Source organism: Muntiacus reevesi, chromosome 14 (genome assembly GCF_963930625.1).
Source record: "Muntiacus reevesi chromosome 14, mMunRee1.1, whole genome shotgun sequence".
Classification (NCBI taxonomy): domain Eukaryota; kingdom Metazoa; phylum Chordata; class Mammalia; order Artiodactyla; family Cervidae; genus Muntiacus; species Muntiacus reevesi.
The window spans coordinates 66,458,153-66,474,572 of NC_089262.1; the positions used below are offsets into that span (position 1 = coordinate 66,458,153).

At 40.4% G+C, this 16,420-nt stretch overlaps 1 protein-coding gene across 1 annotated transcript in view; it reads right to left on the minus strand.

The window, feature by feature from the left end:
- The window catches only part of SPDL1 (spindle apparatus coiled-coil protein 1), a 28,340-nt gene extending 12,984 nt beyond the window's left edge, over positions 1-15,356 (minus strand). The window contains exons 1-5 of the mRNA XM_065905528.1: positions 15,238-15,356; positions 8,747-8,922; positions 7,026-7,202; positions 2,537-2,731; positions 92-241 (exon numbers count right to left, since the gene is read on the minus strand). Coding sequence (XP_065761600.1) covers positions 92-241; positions 2,537-2,731; positions 7,026-7,202; positions 8,747-8,905 — 681 coding nt within the window. The 5' untranslated portion in view covers positions 8,906-8,922; positions 15,238-15,356. The remainder of the gene's footprint in view (positions 1-91; positions 242-2,536; positions 2,732-7,025; positions 7,203-8,746; positions 8,923-15,237) is intronic.
- Between the last annotated feature and the right edge of the window lie 1,064 nt (positions 15,357-16,420).

Consider the following 16,420-nt stretch of genomic DNA (forward strand, 5'->3'; position numbering starts at 1 on the left):
ATTCAGCTTCTTGAGATAATAAGATTAGCAAGAAAACAGCTTATATAAATTGAAAAACTTATATAAATTGGTATTACTATAATCACAATACCTCTAAGGCATTATAGTAAGAAACCGCTTCTTTCTCTCGCTCTTCTTTTTCTCCTTTAAGCCGGTCTACCTGGCGCATTAAATTAGCATTAAGAAGTTCAAGTTGTTCTTGTCTGTACTGCAGTTCATTCACTTCTTCTTGGAGGGTGGTCTATTAAACAGGAATTGAAAAAGAAGAAACTCTTGACTAATCCTTCAGTTAGCAGCAGTCAGTTTGTCTATCAGCAGAGATTAACACTCAAAGCTAAAACTAATAACTGGTCAAAGATTATTAAAGTGCATAATAAAGAAAATAGCAAAATTCTGTAAAGCAATTATCCTTCAATAAAAAATAAATAAACTTTAAAAAACTCAAAAAAATTTTTTTAATTACTTTTTTAAAAAGTGATCAAATAAAAGACTCCAGAGACTGTTTCTTTTCTAAGAATTTTAAATTTTTCATTTTTAAGTTAATTTTAGCTTACAATGAAAAAAATTATACTCATATATCAACTTCCACTGTACGGATAACAGCAAACTCTGGAAAGGGGTACCACATCACCTTACCTGCCTCCTGAGAAACCTCTACGCAGGTCAAGAAGCAGCAATTAGAACCGGATGTGGACCAGTAGAGGGGTTTAAAATCTCAAAATTAGTAAGTCAAGGCCGTATATTGTCACACTGCTTACTTAACTTATATGCAGAGTACACCATTTGAAATGCCAGGCAGAATGAGTCACAAGCTGGAATCAAGACTGCCAGGAAAAATATCAACAACCTCAGATATGCAGATGATACCACTCTAATGGCAGAAAGTGAAGAGGAACTGAAGAGCCCCCTGATGAAGGTGAAAAAGGAGAGTGAAAAAGTTGGCTTAAAACTCAACATTCAAAAAAACGAAGATCATGGCATCCGGTCCCATCACTTCATGGCAAATAGATGGGGAAAAAGTGGAAATAGTGGCAGATTTTATTTTCTTGGGCAGGAAAATCACTGCAGACAGTGACTGCAGCCATGAAATTAAAAGATGCTTGTCCCTTGGAAGGAAAGCTATGACAAACCAAAACAGCATATTAAAAAGCAGAGACATTACTTTGCCAACAGAGTTCCGTATAATCGAAGCTGTGGTTTTTCCAGTAGTCATGTACAGATATGAGAGTTGGACCATAAAGAAGGCTGACTGCCGAAAAATTGATTCATTTGAACTGTGGTACTGGAGAAGACTCTTGAGAGTCCCTTGGACTGCAAGGAAATCAAACCAGTCAATCCTAAAGGAAATCATTGGAAGAACTGAAGCTGAAGCTCCAATACTTTGCATACGTGACACAAAGAGCCGACTCACTGGAAAAGACCTTGATGCTGGGAAAGCCTGAGGGCAGGAGGAGAAGGGGGTGACAGAGAATGAGATGGCTGGGGGACATTACTGACTCAATGGACATGAGTTTGAGAAAACTTTGGGAGACAGTGAAGGACAAGTGCTAGGGAAATTAAATGGTCTTGTCTAGGCTTCAGAGACAAAGCAGAGCAGGCCTCTGACCTTGCTTCTAGCCTGCCTGGACACTAGCCTGACTGTGAGTGACGGCCTGCTGTGAGCGCAAGGCGTGCAGCACCATAGATAAGATGGGGAAGAATTTTGAGACCTTGGAGGGACCCTGGCCAACCAAGCCCCGGCATAACAACATTTCAAGTTTTACAAGACAAAACAAACAGCACTAACATGAAACCAGGCTTGCAATTTGGTCACAGACTGATGATTATACCAGTTTTCATCTTGGGATTATAAGCGGGAACCCTGAACTGCAATTTTTTGAAGTCTAACCCAAGGAGCAGACATGGTGCCTGGGACGTTGGGACAATTTGGACTCCAGATGTGCTCTGACACGGGACTTCCCAGCACCGTTTGAGTCTGGACGTTGGTAAAAACCCAATTTGGTGACATATCGTCTGTTCTATTTCTCTTTTCTTTTAATGTTAGTATATTGAAAGTAAGCTAGATAACTCTCTAATAAACATTTGTATTATTTATATAGAACAAGTGGCTTAATTTGTTAACAAATCCTTTGAACCTGAGACGAAAGTGAAAACTTTCAGCAAAACAATAGGGTGCTGCAGTCCATGGGGTCGCAGCAGTCAGACCCGACTGAGCAGCTGAACAACAAATCAACTTCTGCCGGACCAACTTTTATATTGGGCTTTTATGACACTAGAATCAGAATAAATGTGTAAATTCTTCCAGAGGTTCCATTAATCTAAAAGTATTAATAATACTGCCTTACATAATCATCTAACCTAAAGCTTTACTGTATTTGAAGGAATCCATTTAAAAACTTATTTTTTAATTAGATCAAAGTTAGGCCAAAAAATATTTCAGTCTTAAAAATAGCTCATAAGGATTATTACAAAAACATGAAAAATATACAGTCAGAAAAAGGAGAAAAGTCCCTAATACACATGCCATAAAAATTACCTTCACATTTTCCATTTCAGTCAGCTCAATTTGAAGAGTCAGCATCTCTGAAGACATACTTTCATGTACACGTTCAGACATTATTTGCATTTCCTTTGATTTACTAGAAAGGAGTTCCTGCTGATGATCCACTTTGTGCTTCAGCTGCTTTTCACTTAGCCGAGCTTCATCTAACTCAGCTTTCAGTGTTTCTAACTAAAAAAAAGAAAATTCACACTCTTATATAGCAAAAGGTAGTAAAGGTCATCAGAACATACAAGCAGTACAAAGTGTTCTGGTACCTGCAGGACAACTATTTTGGAAGGCAATCAAGCTGAACAAAAAAATTTAACCCCTTTTCCAAAAATGTCACACTGCTTCAGTCTTGGAAAACTAATACAGGCATACCTTGCCTTACTGCGTTTTGCTTAATTGTACCTCCCAGACACTACATTTTTTTCACACAAGGAAAGTCTGTGGCAATCCTGAGGCAAGCAAATCTACCAAGGAAGTTTTTTCAATAGCATTTGCTCACTTCTTGTTTCTGTACCACATTTTGGTAATTCTCACACTCTTTCAAATTTTTTCATTATTTTATTTGTTATAATGATCTGTGATCAGTGATCTTTGATGTCACTGTTGTAAATGCTTTGGGGCATCACAAACCACACTCCTTTAAGAGGGTGAATTGAATTGACAAATTGACTGCTCCCCTGAATGGTCATTCCTCTCTCTTCCTCTCCTGCTGCTGCTAAGTCGCTTCAGTGGTGTCCGACTCTGTGCGACCCTAGACGGCTGCTCACTAGGCTCCTCTGTCCCTGGGATTCTCCAGGCAAGAATACGGGAGTGGATTGCCATTTCCTTCTCCAATGCATGAAAGTGAAAAGTGAAAGTGAAGTCGCTCAGTCGTGCCCGACTCTTAGCGACCCCATGGACTGCAGCCTACCAGGCTCTTCCGTCCATGGGATTTTCCAGGCAAGAGTACTGGAGTGGGGTGCCATTGCCTTCTCCGCTTCCTCTCCTAGGGTCTTCCTATTCCAAGACAAAACAATATGAAATTAGGCCAATTACTAACACTATAATGGCCCCTGAGTGTTCACACCTCTCACTTTAAATCAAAAACTAGAAATGATTATGCTTAGTGACAAAAGGCTTATTGAGAGCAGACAGGCTGAAAACTAGGCCTCTTGCGTCAGTTAACCAAGTTGTGAATTGAGAGGAAATGTTCAAGGAAGTTAGAATTGCTACTCTAGTGGACCTACAAATGATAAGGAAGCTGAAGAGTTTAGTGCTGATATGGAGAAAATTTTAGAGGTCCAGACAGCAAGATCAAACCAGAAACAACATTCCCTTAAGCCAAAGTCTAATACAAACTGTCTTCAATTTTATGATGGTTGAGAGGCAGGTGGAAGATGCAGAAGAAGATTTTGAGGCTAACAGAGGTTGGTTCATGAAGTTTAAGAGAAGAAGTTGAAGCCAATGCTCATTAAGCATTCTGAAAATCCTAGGGCCTTAAAAATTGCATTTAATCTACTCTGCTTGTGCTCTATAAATGGGACAACACCTGGCTGACAGCACATCTGTTTACAACATGGTTTACTGAATATTTGAAGTCTACTATTGAGACCTACTGCTCTGAAAAAAGAGTCCTTTCAAAATATTACTGCTCACTGAAAATGCACCTGGTCACCAAAGTGAGATGTAGAAGATTCAGGTTGTTTTCGTGCCTGGTAACACAAGATCCACTCTGCAGCCTATAGGATCAAGGAGTAATTTTTGACTATTAATTCTTACTACTTAACTGCTGCAATTTCATGATTAAATGTTAATAGATGAGGAGTTGCTTCTTACGGATGAGCAAAGAGAGTGGTTCTGAGATGGAATCTGCCCTTGGTGAAGATGCTGTGAAGACTGCTGAAATGACAACAAAGGATTTAGAAGAGGACATAAACTTAGTTGACAAAGTAGTGACAGAGTTTGAGACTGGGCTTTCCAGGTGGCACTAGTGGTAAAGAATCCACCTGAAAATGCAGGAGAGTTAAGAGACGTGGGTGGGTTTGATCCCTGAATTGGGAAGGGCCCCTGGAGGAGGAAATGGCAACCAACTCCAGTATTCTTGCCTGGGAAATCCCATGGACAGAGGAGCCTTGCAGGCTACAGTACAAGGGGTCTGAGGCATAAAGGTTGGACACTACTGAGCATCTGAGCACCAGCAGCAGAGTTTGAGACAATTGGGTCCAATTTTGAAATAAGTTCTACTGTGGATAAGATGCTATCAAACTGCTTTGATGCTACAGAGAAACTGCTCATAAAAGGAAGAGTCAATTGATATTGTTGTCTTATTTTAAGAAATTGCCATAGCCAACCCAACCTTCAGCAACCACTGCCCCTATCAGTCAGCAGCCATTAACACAGATGGAAAAAAAAAAAAAAAAAAAGGTGACTTTTTTTTTGAAGTCTCAGATCATGGTCAGTATTTTCAAGCAATAAAATATTTTAAAATTAAGGTATATACACTGCTGTTTTTAGACTCAAAGCTATTGCACACTTTAAAAAACTACTTTGGAAACTAAAAAATTCATGTGACTCACTTTACTGCAGTGGTCTGGAACTTTCCCTGCGGTATCTCAAAGGTATGCCTATATGCGTCACATCCTCCTTACAGCGGGAGGATGAAGCTTTAGGGTCAGGTCAAGGTTTAACCTGTCTCACATTCCTCAAATGTAAGACTATAAGTGATTCTACCTGCGTTATTGTGCAGCTCTCAACCGAGATTGGGTGGGTAAAACATTCGGCACCACATCTAACATTCACTAAATGGTTTGTTGTTAATGGTTTGTTGTTAATAAAAGTCTTTTACTTGATGTCCAGGGTTACCATTATCATCTATATTGAATTATATTGAATAGGGTCTCAACATTCCTAGACTATATCCTGATATTTGTTTACTATTTAAAAAATAAAAGAGACTTCTATTTTCTTTTCCCCTTTCAATTTTATCATGTGAAATAAAAATTTCAGCTGATTGATGTATGTTGATATGTGTATATCCTTCTGAAAAATATCACTGAATGACCCAAACTTACTGTATGATGAGATGACTGGGGTTTCCTATTTGGCCAAAGCTAAGCATCTTTTAATAGGCAGTGACACGCCTTGTTTTATAAGCACACGAATAATTCTTACACGTAATCAGAGTAGGTCTGGACTCCTGGCCATGTTGCCGCCGTGTGAAAAATGAATGGCATGACAGCAATAAAGGAAACAGGCTACCTGGACAGTAGTGGAGAGATGATGGTGAGCTGGACTACAGAGTAGCGGAGACAGATATTTTGTAGCTTAAGTTCTTAAGAGCTTGTTGATATGAGAAATGTGACAAATAAGTGAAAGAAAGATGGCAAGTAAAACTCCAAATTATTGGTACAAGTAATCTGAGAACATAAGTAAGACTGAAAATATTTTTTGAATGATTTACTCTTTACCAAAAAGCCATCTCTATAACTGGCCTCACTTTAGACTCAGTATTTTGTACATTACTCTTTTTTGTTTAGGTACTGAAAGTTATTGCTAAAGTGAAAATATCCATGAAGAAGAAAAAAAGCATCCATATCAGTTATTGGTGTCTCAACCTGCGTAGCTTCAGACAAGCTGGATTATTATTTGTCAGAGTGGTAAGCAAGATGATTCTACGCACTGCATGAAAGCATATTTTGATAGTTATATTTTCCTGCATATTAGGAAAAAAAATAACCAGCTCAAATATATTTCATTGATACTGTTACTTAAAATTAGAGAACATTTAAAAGACAGTCAATTTAATGAGAATTAACAGCACAGGTGGTACAGATATATAAAAATCTTAAAAGATGCTACATGAAACACAATGAAGCAGGCTTTGAAATAAGAGAACTAAATTTTGACTGACAGTCTCTAGTTCTATAATCTTGTCCAACTTTACTCAATCTGTTTAAACACTGGTTTTCTCATGTTATATGGAGATAGTAATGGTACCTCCCTTAAGGAGTTGTGTATGAACTGGATCATATGTATTAGTTTATCTTCAATAAACAAACTGTAAAATATACATTTTATAGTTGTGAAATATACAACTCTAATACACATTAATTTACCAAAAACTACTGGTTTCTTTGCAGAATTATAAAGTGTACCACAAGTTGCAGTGAAGGCTAGGAAACTATAGTCTTTCTGAAAAGGGACCGGTATCCTAAGCACTCTAAAGAAGGCCATGCTGATCAGAGCTAAAACTCCTTAACAATACGCAGTTGCTAAAATTAAATAATTCAATTTAAGTACGAAAATATTATTCAAACAAACTGCTAAGGTAAACTACTGTTTCTCAGTGTTTCCACTCCTCACCTTAAGATGATGGAACCCCTCATCTCAGCTATTTTGCATAGATGGTAGTAAGAAAATCTTTCATCATCTAAAGTTTACAAATGGTTGCATGAGCATGAAATACTTCTGTTCCAAAATACACAGATACACAAACCTTTTTTTTTAGTTCATTCACTTCCTGCCCGTGGCTTCTGCTCAGTGTTTCTTCTAATTTCTCCAGATGCATTTTCTGTTGTTGTTTAATAGCTTCACATTCAGAGCTCAAACTTTCTAACATTCGACTCTTGAGCTCAACTTCTCTCTGAAGAGTGTATTTTTCTTGTTCGTAGCTCTGAAAACAGATTCAATTACAATTCAGTTACATAAAAATAAAGCCATCACACATAAGCAGGTTTCATCTTTGAATCATTCCTATTTCACACATTTGTTGCTTTCTAAGTAACAACCACATGTTAAATCTGGAATAACTATAGCTAGTATTAATGTAAAAAAAAAACCCAAGAGGTGATTTGAGACTAAATTAAAGTTCATGCTGGGAATACAGTAATTGCTTCTATGTCCTGCCAAAGAAGTAAAAAGTGATCTATGGCTGTCAAGTCAAGTAGTCGCTGCTAGGAAGAAAAAAAAAAATTAATAGCACTTAAGTTTTCCTAGTAAAAATTATTTGGTTTCATAACAATATTCTCTACTTGTAGCTCTAAGTAAAATGAAGAAAATGTCATTAATTCAAACCTCTTCAACAAGCTTTAAAAAAATAAGATAAAAATAGATTTAAAAGGAAAAAAATAACAATAAGGGTGGTCATTAGTTTTTTTAACTGCTATGTTTAAATTTGGAGATCAAAGTTTAAACACATTACTGAGCATTTTCTAAGTAAAACTGATTTATTCATTCTTTTAATAAAAGTATGTCAGATATTAGGGATGCAGCCGTGAACAAGAGAGACAAAATTCCCCTCTCTCACGTCATGTCTCTCATGAGGGTGGGGACAAATAACTCAGATGGAGGCAACAGCTCCTGTGGAGCCCATAAGGCAGGACTAATATAGTTAAGAACAGGGGAAAGTAATTCATAAGATAAGGTCAAAGGTTGAAAGAGGTTAGGTTACATGGAGATCTACAAACCCAGGTAGAGAATTCAGTTTTTGTTGTAAATAAAACGGGAAACTGCTCTGTGCTTTCAGCAGAACTGTGACATGATTTTTTATGTGCTCCTCAATGACCACCTGGCTGATGTGTAAAGAGTGAATGGTGTGAATGGCAATCTGGGAGACAAGCAACCTAGTCAGGAGGCTACGATAACAGTCCAGGGGAGAGATGATGGTGGTCTGACCTAGAGCACTAGATGTTCTGTAGGTCAAGTGTTTAGAGACTACTAGTGGATTAAATATGAGAAATATGGGACAGAAAGATATTGAGTAAAACTCCTAGATTTTTGGCTCAAGTAACTGGATAAATGTTTTTATAGTTACCAAGTAAGGTAAAGAATTCTGCAAGAGCATGTTTGGTTAGTGGGTAGGGAATCAACTATCCTGTTTATGCTAAGTCTGAGATGACCATGGGTGGGCAACTGAATACAGAAGTCCAGACTTTAGGACAGAACTAAAGACTTGGTATAGCATCAAGACAAACCAAAGTCTAAAATTCAATATGGAGTAAAGAAAGAGAACATATTTTTCAAACTCAGAACAGAGAGTCAGGAAAAAAAAAAAAAATTAGAGATTTACTTAGTTCATTTCCCTGCAGATGGGTGGGAATTAGATCTAAAATTTTCAGAAAAGAAAAATATTACATTAATAATATTAATGACTACTGGACAACAGCAATCTTCAGTGGCTAGGCACAAGCTGGTGAACAGAGGAGTCCAGCGTCCTACCTCAGCCAGGGCCATCATTTCATTACGGCATTTATCCAGTTGATTCTGCAGTTCATTCTGGCTCTCCACTAGCTGTAAACCATACTGTGCCGCTTTCAGCCGCTCTTGTTCAGTCTCTTTGAGTTTGCGTTGAAGATCTGCTATTACATCTGCCTCCATGATTTTCTTCCTGTCTACTGTAAATAGAAGAAATAAAAGTATCTAAACTTAAACAAAAAACTTCATGTCACTAATAAAAGACACAAGTGTGTTCTGTATGTATGTATACATTCAATATGACTGCCACATGAAAACACAGTATTGAAGATTTTCTCTTTGACTTTTAAATGGTCAAATTTGCCTTCTTGTTATGAGTAAGGTCTGACTATTTTGTTACCCAATTTGAGAACAAATAGAGCAAAAAAAAAAAAAGATGAATACAATTTAAATTTGCTTCTAAGGAATGCAGTATTAGGAAACTATTCAGTTGTTGTGTGCTAAGATTTCTTAACTGCTAAGGTAGGATGATCTTATAATTATATCACTATACAGGTAACCAAGTCAAGAGAACAGTAAAAGAAATCAAGAAACTTCATAGTAGCATAACTTCTACTTAAATATAAAAAGGTACCTTTGAATAAGATTGATAAGGTAAGGACGAGCATGTCCACAAGTTTTCACAACAGTGTTAACTTCCTGAACACATTAAATTTGCCACATTAAATGTACTTTATTAAAAACAGACTCACTAGCATTTTGCTAGTTATTCATAAGAACACATGCAAAACAGACACCATGTTTACAATAATTAAAGAACAACCTCGTTCTAGATTTTCAAGCAAAGACTTAAACATTTAATATAGAGCGCAACCTCACTCATCATTCTTCCCTAACTGGTTCCAGGCTCCTAGGCTAGACTTAACTCAGCTTTGAATTCAAAGAGCAACAAGTCATTTTTAAGGTATTCTCCCATGTCTGCAGTCGATGGAGTCATTCATTCGACAAACGTTTCTTGAATGCCTATGCGCCAAGCTCCATCCCGGGCACTTCAGATACCTCAAGCAGCGGTCAAACGGACCCAGAAAAGGCTCTTCGTTCATAAAACTTACCCTCCAGTAGGAGAAGACAAGCAATAATAATATAACTAAATGCACTAGAAAGTAAAAATGGAAAAAAAATAAAACAGGATAAGTGAGCTTGGAAGAAGTGGCTGTATTCTAACTAGGAAGAAATTAAAAATGTGTTGAATGGGGAGCCCCTCAGGTGACTTCTGAACAAAGCCTTGCAGCGAATCATAGAATTAGCCATTAATTAGCCATTAGGGAAAGCATGACTGAAGCGACTTAGCAGCAGGGAAGGCATGTTCCGGGTAGAGGGGCAGCAGTACAGTGGAAGAAGTCCAAAGAATGAACAAGATAGAATATAGGCCAGAGGAGATAATAGAGGAGAATATGGAGATCAGGCCACTGTAAACAAAAACTCTGGCTTCTACTCTGGGTGAAATGGGAAGTCACTACCAAGTCTGGAGTAGAGAAAGGCTGTTTAAAAGGATCATTTTGGCTGATATGCTGAATAGTTGGGAGGGAAGCAAATTGAAAGCAGAAAGATCAGGTGGGATGACCACTCATACCAGAGTGGCTACCACAGGAGGTGATGAGATTTAACATATATTCTGAAGGCAGAGCCAACATGATTTTCTGACAAATGGAATGTGGGATGTGTGAAAGAGAATTTTAAAAGGCCTCCAAAGCTTCTGGCTAAGCAACTAGTAGAATAGATTTGCCAATAACTGACACATCAAAAACTGTGGGTAGAGATGTTCTGGAAAGAAAATGAGAGGTTTAAGTTTTAAAACATGATATATGTCAAGTAAGTAACAGCTCTAAGAGTAAGAAAAGGGTATAAGCTGGAGGTATAAATTTGGGAGTTATTAGCATAAATTTTTGAGTTCTGTGTTCATCAAAGTATGAGCATAATTAAAGAGAAGAGGACAAAGGATGGAGCCCTGTTATGAGGTGGGAAAGAAGACAGCAAAGGATACTCAAGCACGATCAGTGAGCTAGGAGGAAAAGGAAGAGCATGTGCTGTCTTAGAACTCAATAAACAAACATGTATTAAGGAGGTAGATGATAAACTGCACCAAATGCTAAATGAAATAAGGTGAACACTGAGAACCGGCCACTGGATTTAAATTCACGGAGGTCAACTAGAAGATGACCCCAAGAATAGTTTTGATGGGGAGACTGGGGCAAAAGCCTGACTGGAATTAATTGGAGAGAATGGTAGAACAGTAGATAGCAAGCACAGTTTTGCTGCAAAGAGCAGATAAACGGGGCAGTAGCTGGAGATGCAGTAGGGTCTTTTTTTTTTTAAGATGAAAAACTCTTTAAGAAAAAACAACAGTAAGCTTGTATGACAAAGGAGAGATCAAGCAAAGAAAAACTAATGATATAGAAGACATGGAGAACTACTGGAGTAATGAATGTGCAGGGTCTGATTTCTGGACAGGTACATGAATGTTTCATCTGAATTAAAGGAAAGGCTGGTGCACTGGGAAGACCCAGAGGGATGGGATGGAGAGGGAGGCGGGAGTGGGGAACACATGTAAATCCATGGCTGATTCATGTCAATGTATGGTAAAAGCCACTACAATATTCTAAAGTAATTAGCCTCCAACTAATAAAAATAAGTGGAAAAAAATGTATTTAAAAAACTGGGAAAAAAAGGAAAGTAAAGTATATGGGTACAGACACTGATAAGTAGGTAGATAACAGTGTTCAGCGTCTGCATGAGTGCCCTTCTGATTCAGTTTATCAGTAAATTAGGAAGGAAGGTCTTGAGAATGAAGACGGAGGAGGAAATATAGGGTTTTAGAAGAGGGGGTTAAAAAAAAAAAGAAAAGAATCCTATGTTATCCAGGACTGGCTATCACTGCTCTAAAATGCAAGACCTCTCTAAAGCCTGTACATGATGGAGCCAGCCATTAATTGTTGAGCTGTTAATAACAATTTGTATTTGCTACGGATTTACCATTTGCCAGGCAGAAGTGCTTCAAATGCACTATCACATTTAATTCTCTTAATGGACCTGAGCTAAGTACTATTGTCATCAATATTTACCAAAGAAAATATGGGACTAGCCTCAAGATATCCCAGTTATTAATGTCCAAGGCAGTCACAAAATTAGCTCTCATTCACTTTAAAGATTTGCTGGAATTCCTATTATGTGTCAGGTACTGTGCTGTTGCTGAGGACACAATGTGACCCTCAAACCAGACAATATGCCTGCCTTCTTGAATCTTACAGTCTATTACTGGAAAGATGTTGAATAACTGGTAATGTAAAGTTACAAGTGTGGTAAGTGCAAGAGGGAGAGGTGTATGGTGCTATCTGAGCCCATAACTCAGGGCAGCAGTCTTAATCTGGGTGGTGGCGTGTGGCCAGGGTCAGAGGAAATAAGGACAAGAAAAATTTCCCTGAGGAAGTGACTTTTCAACAGGTATAATGAAAGTCTAAGAGTAACCTATCAATCTGCAGAGAAAGGTAGCCAGGATTGAATAAAAACTATAGCTAATATGTACCAGATATCGCACTTGATGCTTTGCAAACATTATTACCACAAACTCTGGAAAATTCTTAAAGAGATGGGAACACCAGACCACCTGACCTGCCTCTTGAGAAATGTGTACACAGGTCAGGAAGCAACAGTTAGAACTGGACATGGAACAACAGACTGGTTCCAAATAGGGAAAGGGGTATGTCAAGGCTGTATATTATCACCCTGCTTAATTAACTTATATGCAGAGTACATGATGAGAAATGCTGGACTGGATGAAGCACAAGCTGGAATCAAGATTGCCAGGACAAATATCAATAACCTCAGATATGCAGATGACACATTTATGGCGGAAAGCTAAGAAGAACTAAAGAGCCTCTTGATGAAAGCGAAAGAGGAGAGTGAAAACACTGGCTTAAAACTCAACATTCAGAAAACTAAGATCATGGCATCTGGTCCCATCACTTCATGGGAAATAGACTGGGAAACAGTGACAGACTTCACTTTTTTTGAGCTCCAAAATCACTGCAGATGGTGACTGCAGCCATGAAATTAAAAGATGATTGCTCCTTGGAAGAAAAGTTATGACCAACCTAGACAACATATTAAAAAGCAGAGACATCACTTTGCCAACAAAGGTCCATCTAGTCAAAGCTATGGTTTTCCAGTAGTCATGTATGGATGTGAGAGTTGGATTATAAAGAAAGTTGAGCACCGAAGAATTGATGCATTTCAACTGTGGTGTTGGAGACGACCCTTGAGACTCCCTTGGATAGCAAGAAGATCCAACCAGTCTATCCTAAAGGAAATCAGTCCTGAATATTCACTGGAAGGACTGTTGCTGAGGCTGAAACTCCAATAGTTTGGCCACCTGATTCAAAGAACTGACTCATTTGAAAAGACCCTAATGCTGGGAAAGATTGAAGGCGGGAGGAGAAGATGACAGAGGATGAGAAGGTTGAATGGCATCATCGACTCGATGGACATGAGTTTGAGTAAACTCTGGGAGCTGGCAATGGACAGGGAGGCCTGGCGTGCTGTGGTCCATGGGTTGCAGAGTCGGACATGACTGAGCGACTGAACTGAAATGAAACATTACTTTATTGAATCATCGCAACAACCCTTTGAGATAAAAGGGTCACCCCCCCCCCAAACCATGGACTGCAGCATGCCAGCCTGCAGTCAGTACATGGGGTCTCAAAGAGTCAGACACTACTTGGTGACTGAACAACAACCCCCCACTTCTACATAGGTGCAAACTGAAAGGTTAAGTAACTTGCCCACAGTTATCAGGTGATAACCTGATAACAGGTGATAACACTGATAACCCAGTGGCTAAGTGAGATGGGAACAGGATTTGGCTCCATAGCCTGGTGCTCCTAACCACTTTTCTGTTCTGCTTCTCAGAACAGAAAAAAGCATGTAGCAGACAGGGAGCTCAGGGGATCAGACTGCTTGAACTGTCACCCCACCTTCAGTACTAACTGGCAGCATCAACTTGGACAATTTCTCCAATGTCTTGTTTCAGTTCAGTTGCTCAGTCATGTCAGACTCTTTGCACCCCCATGAATCACAGCATGCCAGGCCGTCCTGTTCATCACCAACTCCTGGAGATTACTCCAACTCATGTCATCAAGTCGGTGATGCCATCCAGCCACCTCATCCTCTGTCGTCCCCTTCTCTTCCTGCCCCCAACCCCTCCCAGCATCAGGGTCTTTTCAAATGAGTTACCTCTTCGCATCAGGTGGCGAAAGTATTGGAGTTTCAGCTTCAGCATCAGTCCTTCCAATGAACACCCAGGACTGATCTCCCTTAGGATGGACTGGTTGGATCTCCTTGCAGTCCAAGGGACTCTTCTCCAACACCCACAGTTCAAAAGCATCAATTTTTCGGGGCTCAGCTTTCTTCACAGTCCAACTCTCACATCCATACATGACCACTGGAAAAACCATAGCCTTGACTAGACGGAACTTTGTTGGCAAAGTAATGTCTCTGCTTTTTAATATGCTGTCTAGGTTGGTCATAACTTTCCTTCCAAGGAGTAAGCGTCTTTTAATTTCATGGCTGCAATCACCATCTGCAGTGATTTTGGAGCTCAAAAAAATTAAGTCAGTCACTGTTACCCCAACTATTTCCCATGAAGTGATGGGACCAGATGACTTGTTTGCTGCTGCTGCTAAGTCACTTCAGTCGTGTCTGACTCTTAGCGACCTCATGGACTGCAGCCTACCAGGCTCCTCCGTCCATGGAGTGGGGTGCCATTGCCTTTTCCGAGATGCCTTGTTTAGTCATCCATAAAACAAGGTCAGTAACAATAGCGTTTTTGTTTAACATTAAACCAGCAATGGGTAAAAAGCAGCTAGAGCGGAGTCCTACACGAAACTTGTCTGAGCAGCGCTGTCCAGTAGAAATACAGTGCGAACAAGACATGTTGATTTTCAATTTTCTAGGTGCCACATTTATTTTAAAAAGTAAATACTGGTGAAATTCACCTTAACAATACGTTATTTAACGCAATATATCCCAAAGATTATCATTTCAACATGTAGTCGTCATATTATCAACGAGAGTGTAGTCTTTAAAATCCAGAGTGTGGTGTACACTTGTAGCCTTTCTCGAATCGGACTGCCACATGTGTCATACAGCCGGCCGTCATACAGCCAGCGCAGATCCACTGTTCGTTATCCCCCAGACCCAGGCAACCGACCCGACTTTCCGTATTTACGCAGAATTCCCGGGAGAAGTCGAAGCGGCCCAGCGGAATATTAAGGCCGGCTCGGAACCTGGTCTGTAAGAGCTGAGTTCCGCCGAAGAAGCTGCTCCAGCTAAAAGCTTGGGCGGGGACCTAGGCCCCAGGTATTCCTCGGCCCAGCCCTCCTCTCCCCAGGAGCCCTTCTCTACGCCGCCCCCGCGCTTCTCCCTTCATACTCACCTCCCTCCGGGGCCCTGGCCCCTACCTCTCTCCTCACCCGTTCCCCTGCTGCTGCACCGCTCCGCGCTCAGATTCCCGACGTTAACTCCACGGCAGCAGCGCACAATCACCGGCCCACTCTCTCGCCGGGAACTCGGGTAAGCGCCGGTGCTTTTTGAATGCAATTCCCGCGAGAACTCACGTCACGCGATACTTTCCGCCCTAGCAGAGCGTAAAGGGAAACGGGGGAAGGAACGCCCAAGACAGTGCCACGCCCCAGCCATGGCGGGTTTGGCGCAGGCTCAAACTAGGTCTGTGTTTCGTCAGCCTTACTCAGGGTTGGTTTTCTGGATGTTTTGGGGGGTTCTTGGTCTTCGTTTTCCCTAAAGACAGTGCTTTCTGGAGGGATAGTGTCGCTCGAAGGCGAGGAGGCGGGGGAATTCCCTCGTGTGCTGGCTTCACGGCGCGTTGGCCGGTGTGCATTTTGAAGGCTCTCCTCTGTGGTATCTATCTTAGGGTTCCAGAAATTTCAGTGAGTGTGACACTGCCTAAAAGCATTATAGACAGAATGACAGTCTCGTTTATAAGACAGAGTGCCAGTTAATTTTACACAGATAATCACATTTAAGCCCGCCAACAGCCTTATGAGGTGGGTGCGTGCTAAGTCGACTCATGCGACTCTATGAACTCTATGAACATCAGGCTCCTCTGTCCATGGGATACTCCAGGCAAGAATACTGGACTGGGTTGCCGGTGCCCTCCTCCAGGGGATCTTCCCAACCCGGCAACGGAACCTGGTCTCTTCTGTCTCCTGCGTTGGCAGCCGGGTTCTTTCTCTCTAGCGCCACCTTGGAAGCCCTATGAGGTTCTACAGAGGAAAACAGAGTCCCAAGAAGAAAGATACCTTAAACAAGTGGTAGAACTAGAATTTGAATTAATACAGCCTGCTGTGGTGCTGGAGAAGACTCCTGAGAGTCCCTTGGGCAGCACGGAGGTCAAACCAGTCAATCTTAAGGGAAATCAACCTTGAATACTCATTGGAAGGACAGTTACTGAAGCTGAAGCTCCAGTATTTTTTGGTCACCTGAGGTGAACAGCCGACTCATTGGAGAAGTCCCTGATGCTAGGAAAGATAGAAGGCTGGAGGATGAGATGGCTGGATGGCATTACCGATGCAATGGGCCTGAACTTGGGAAAACTGCCGGAGGTGGTGAGGAATAGGCGGGCCT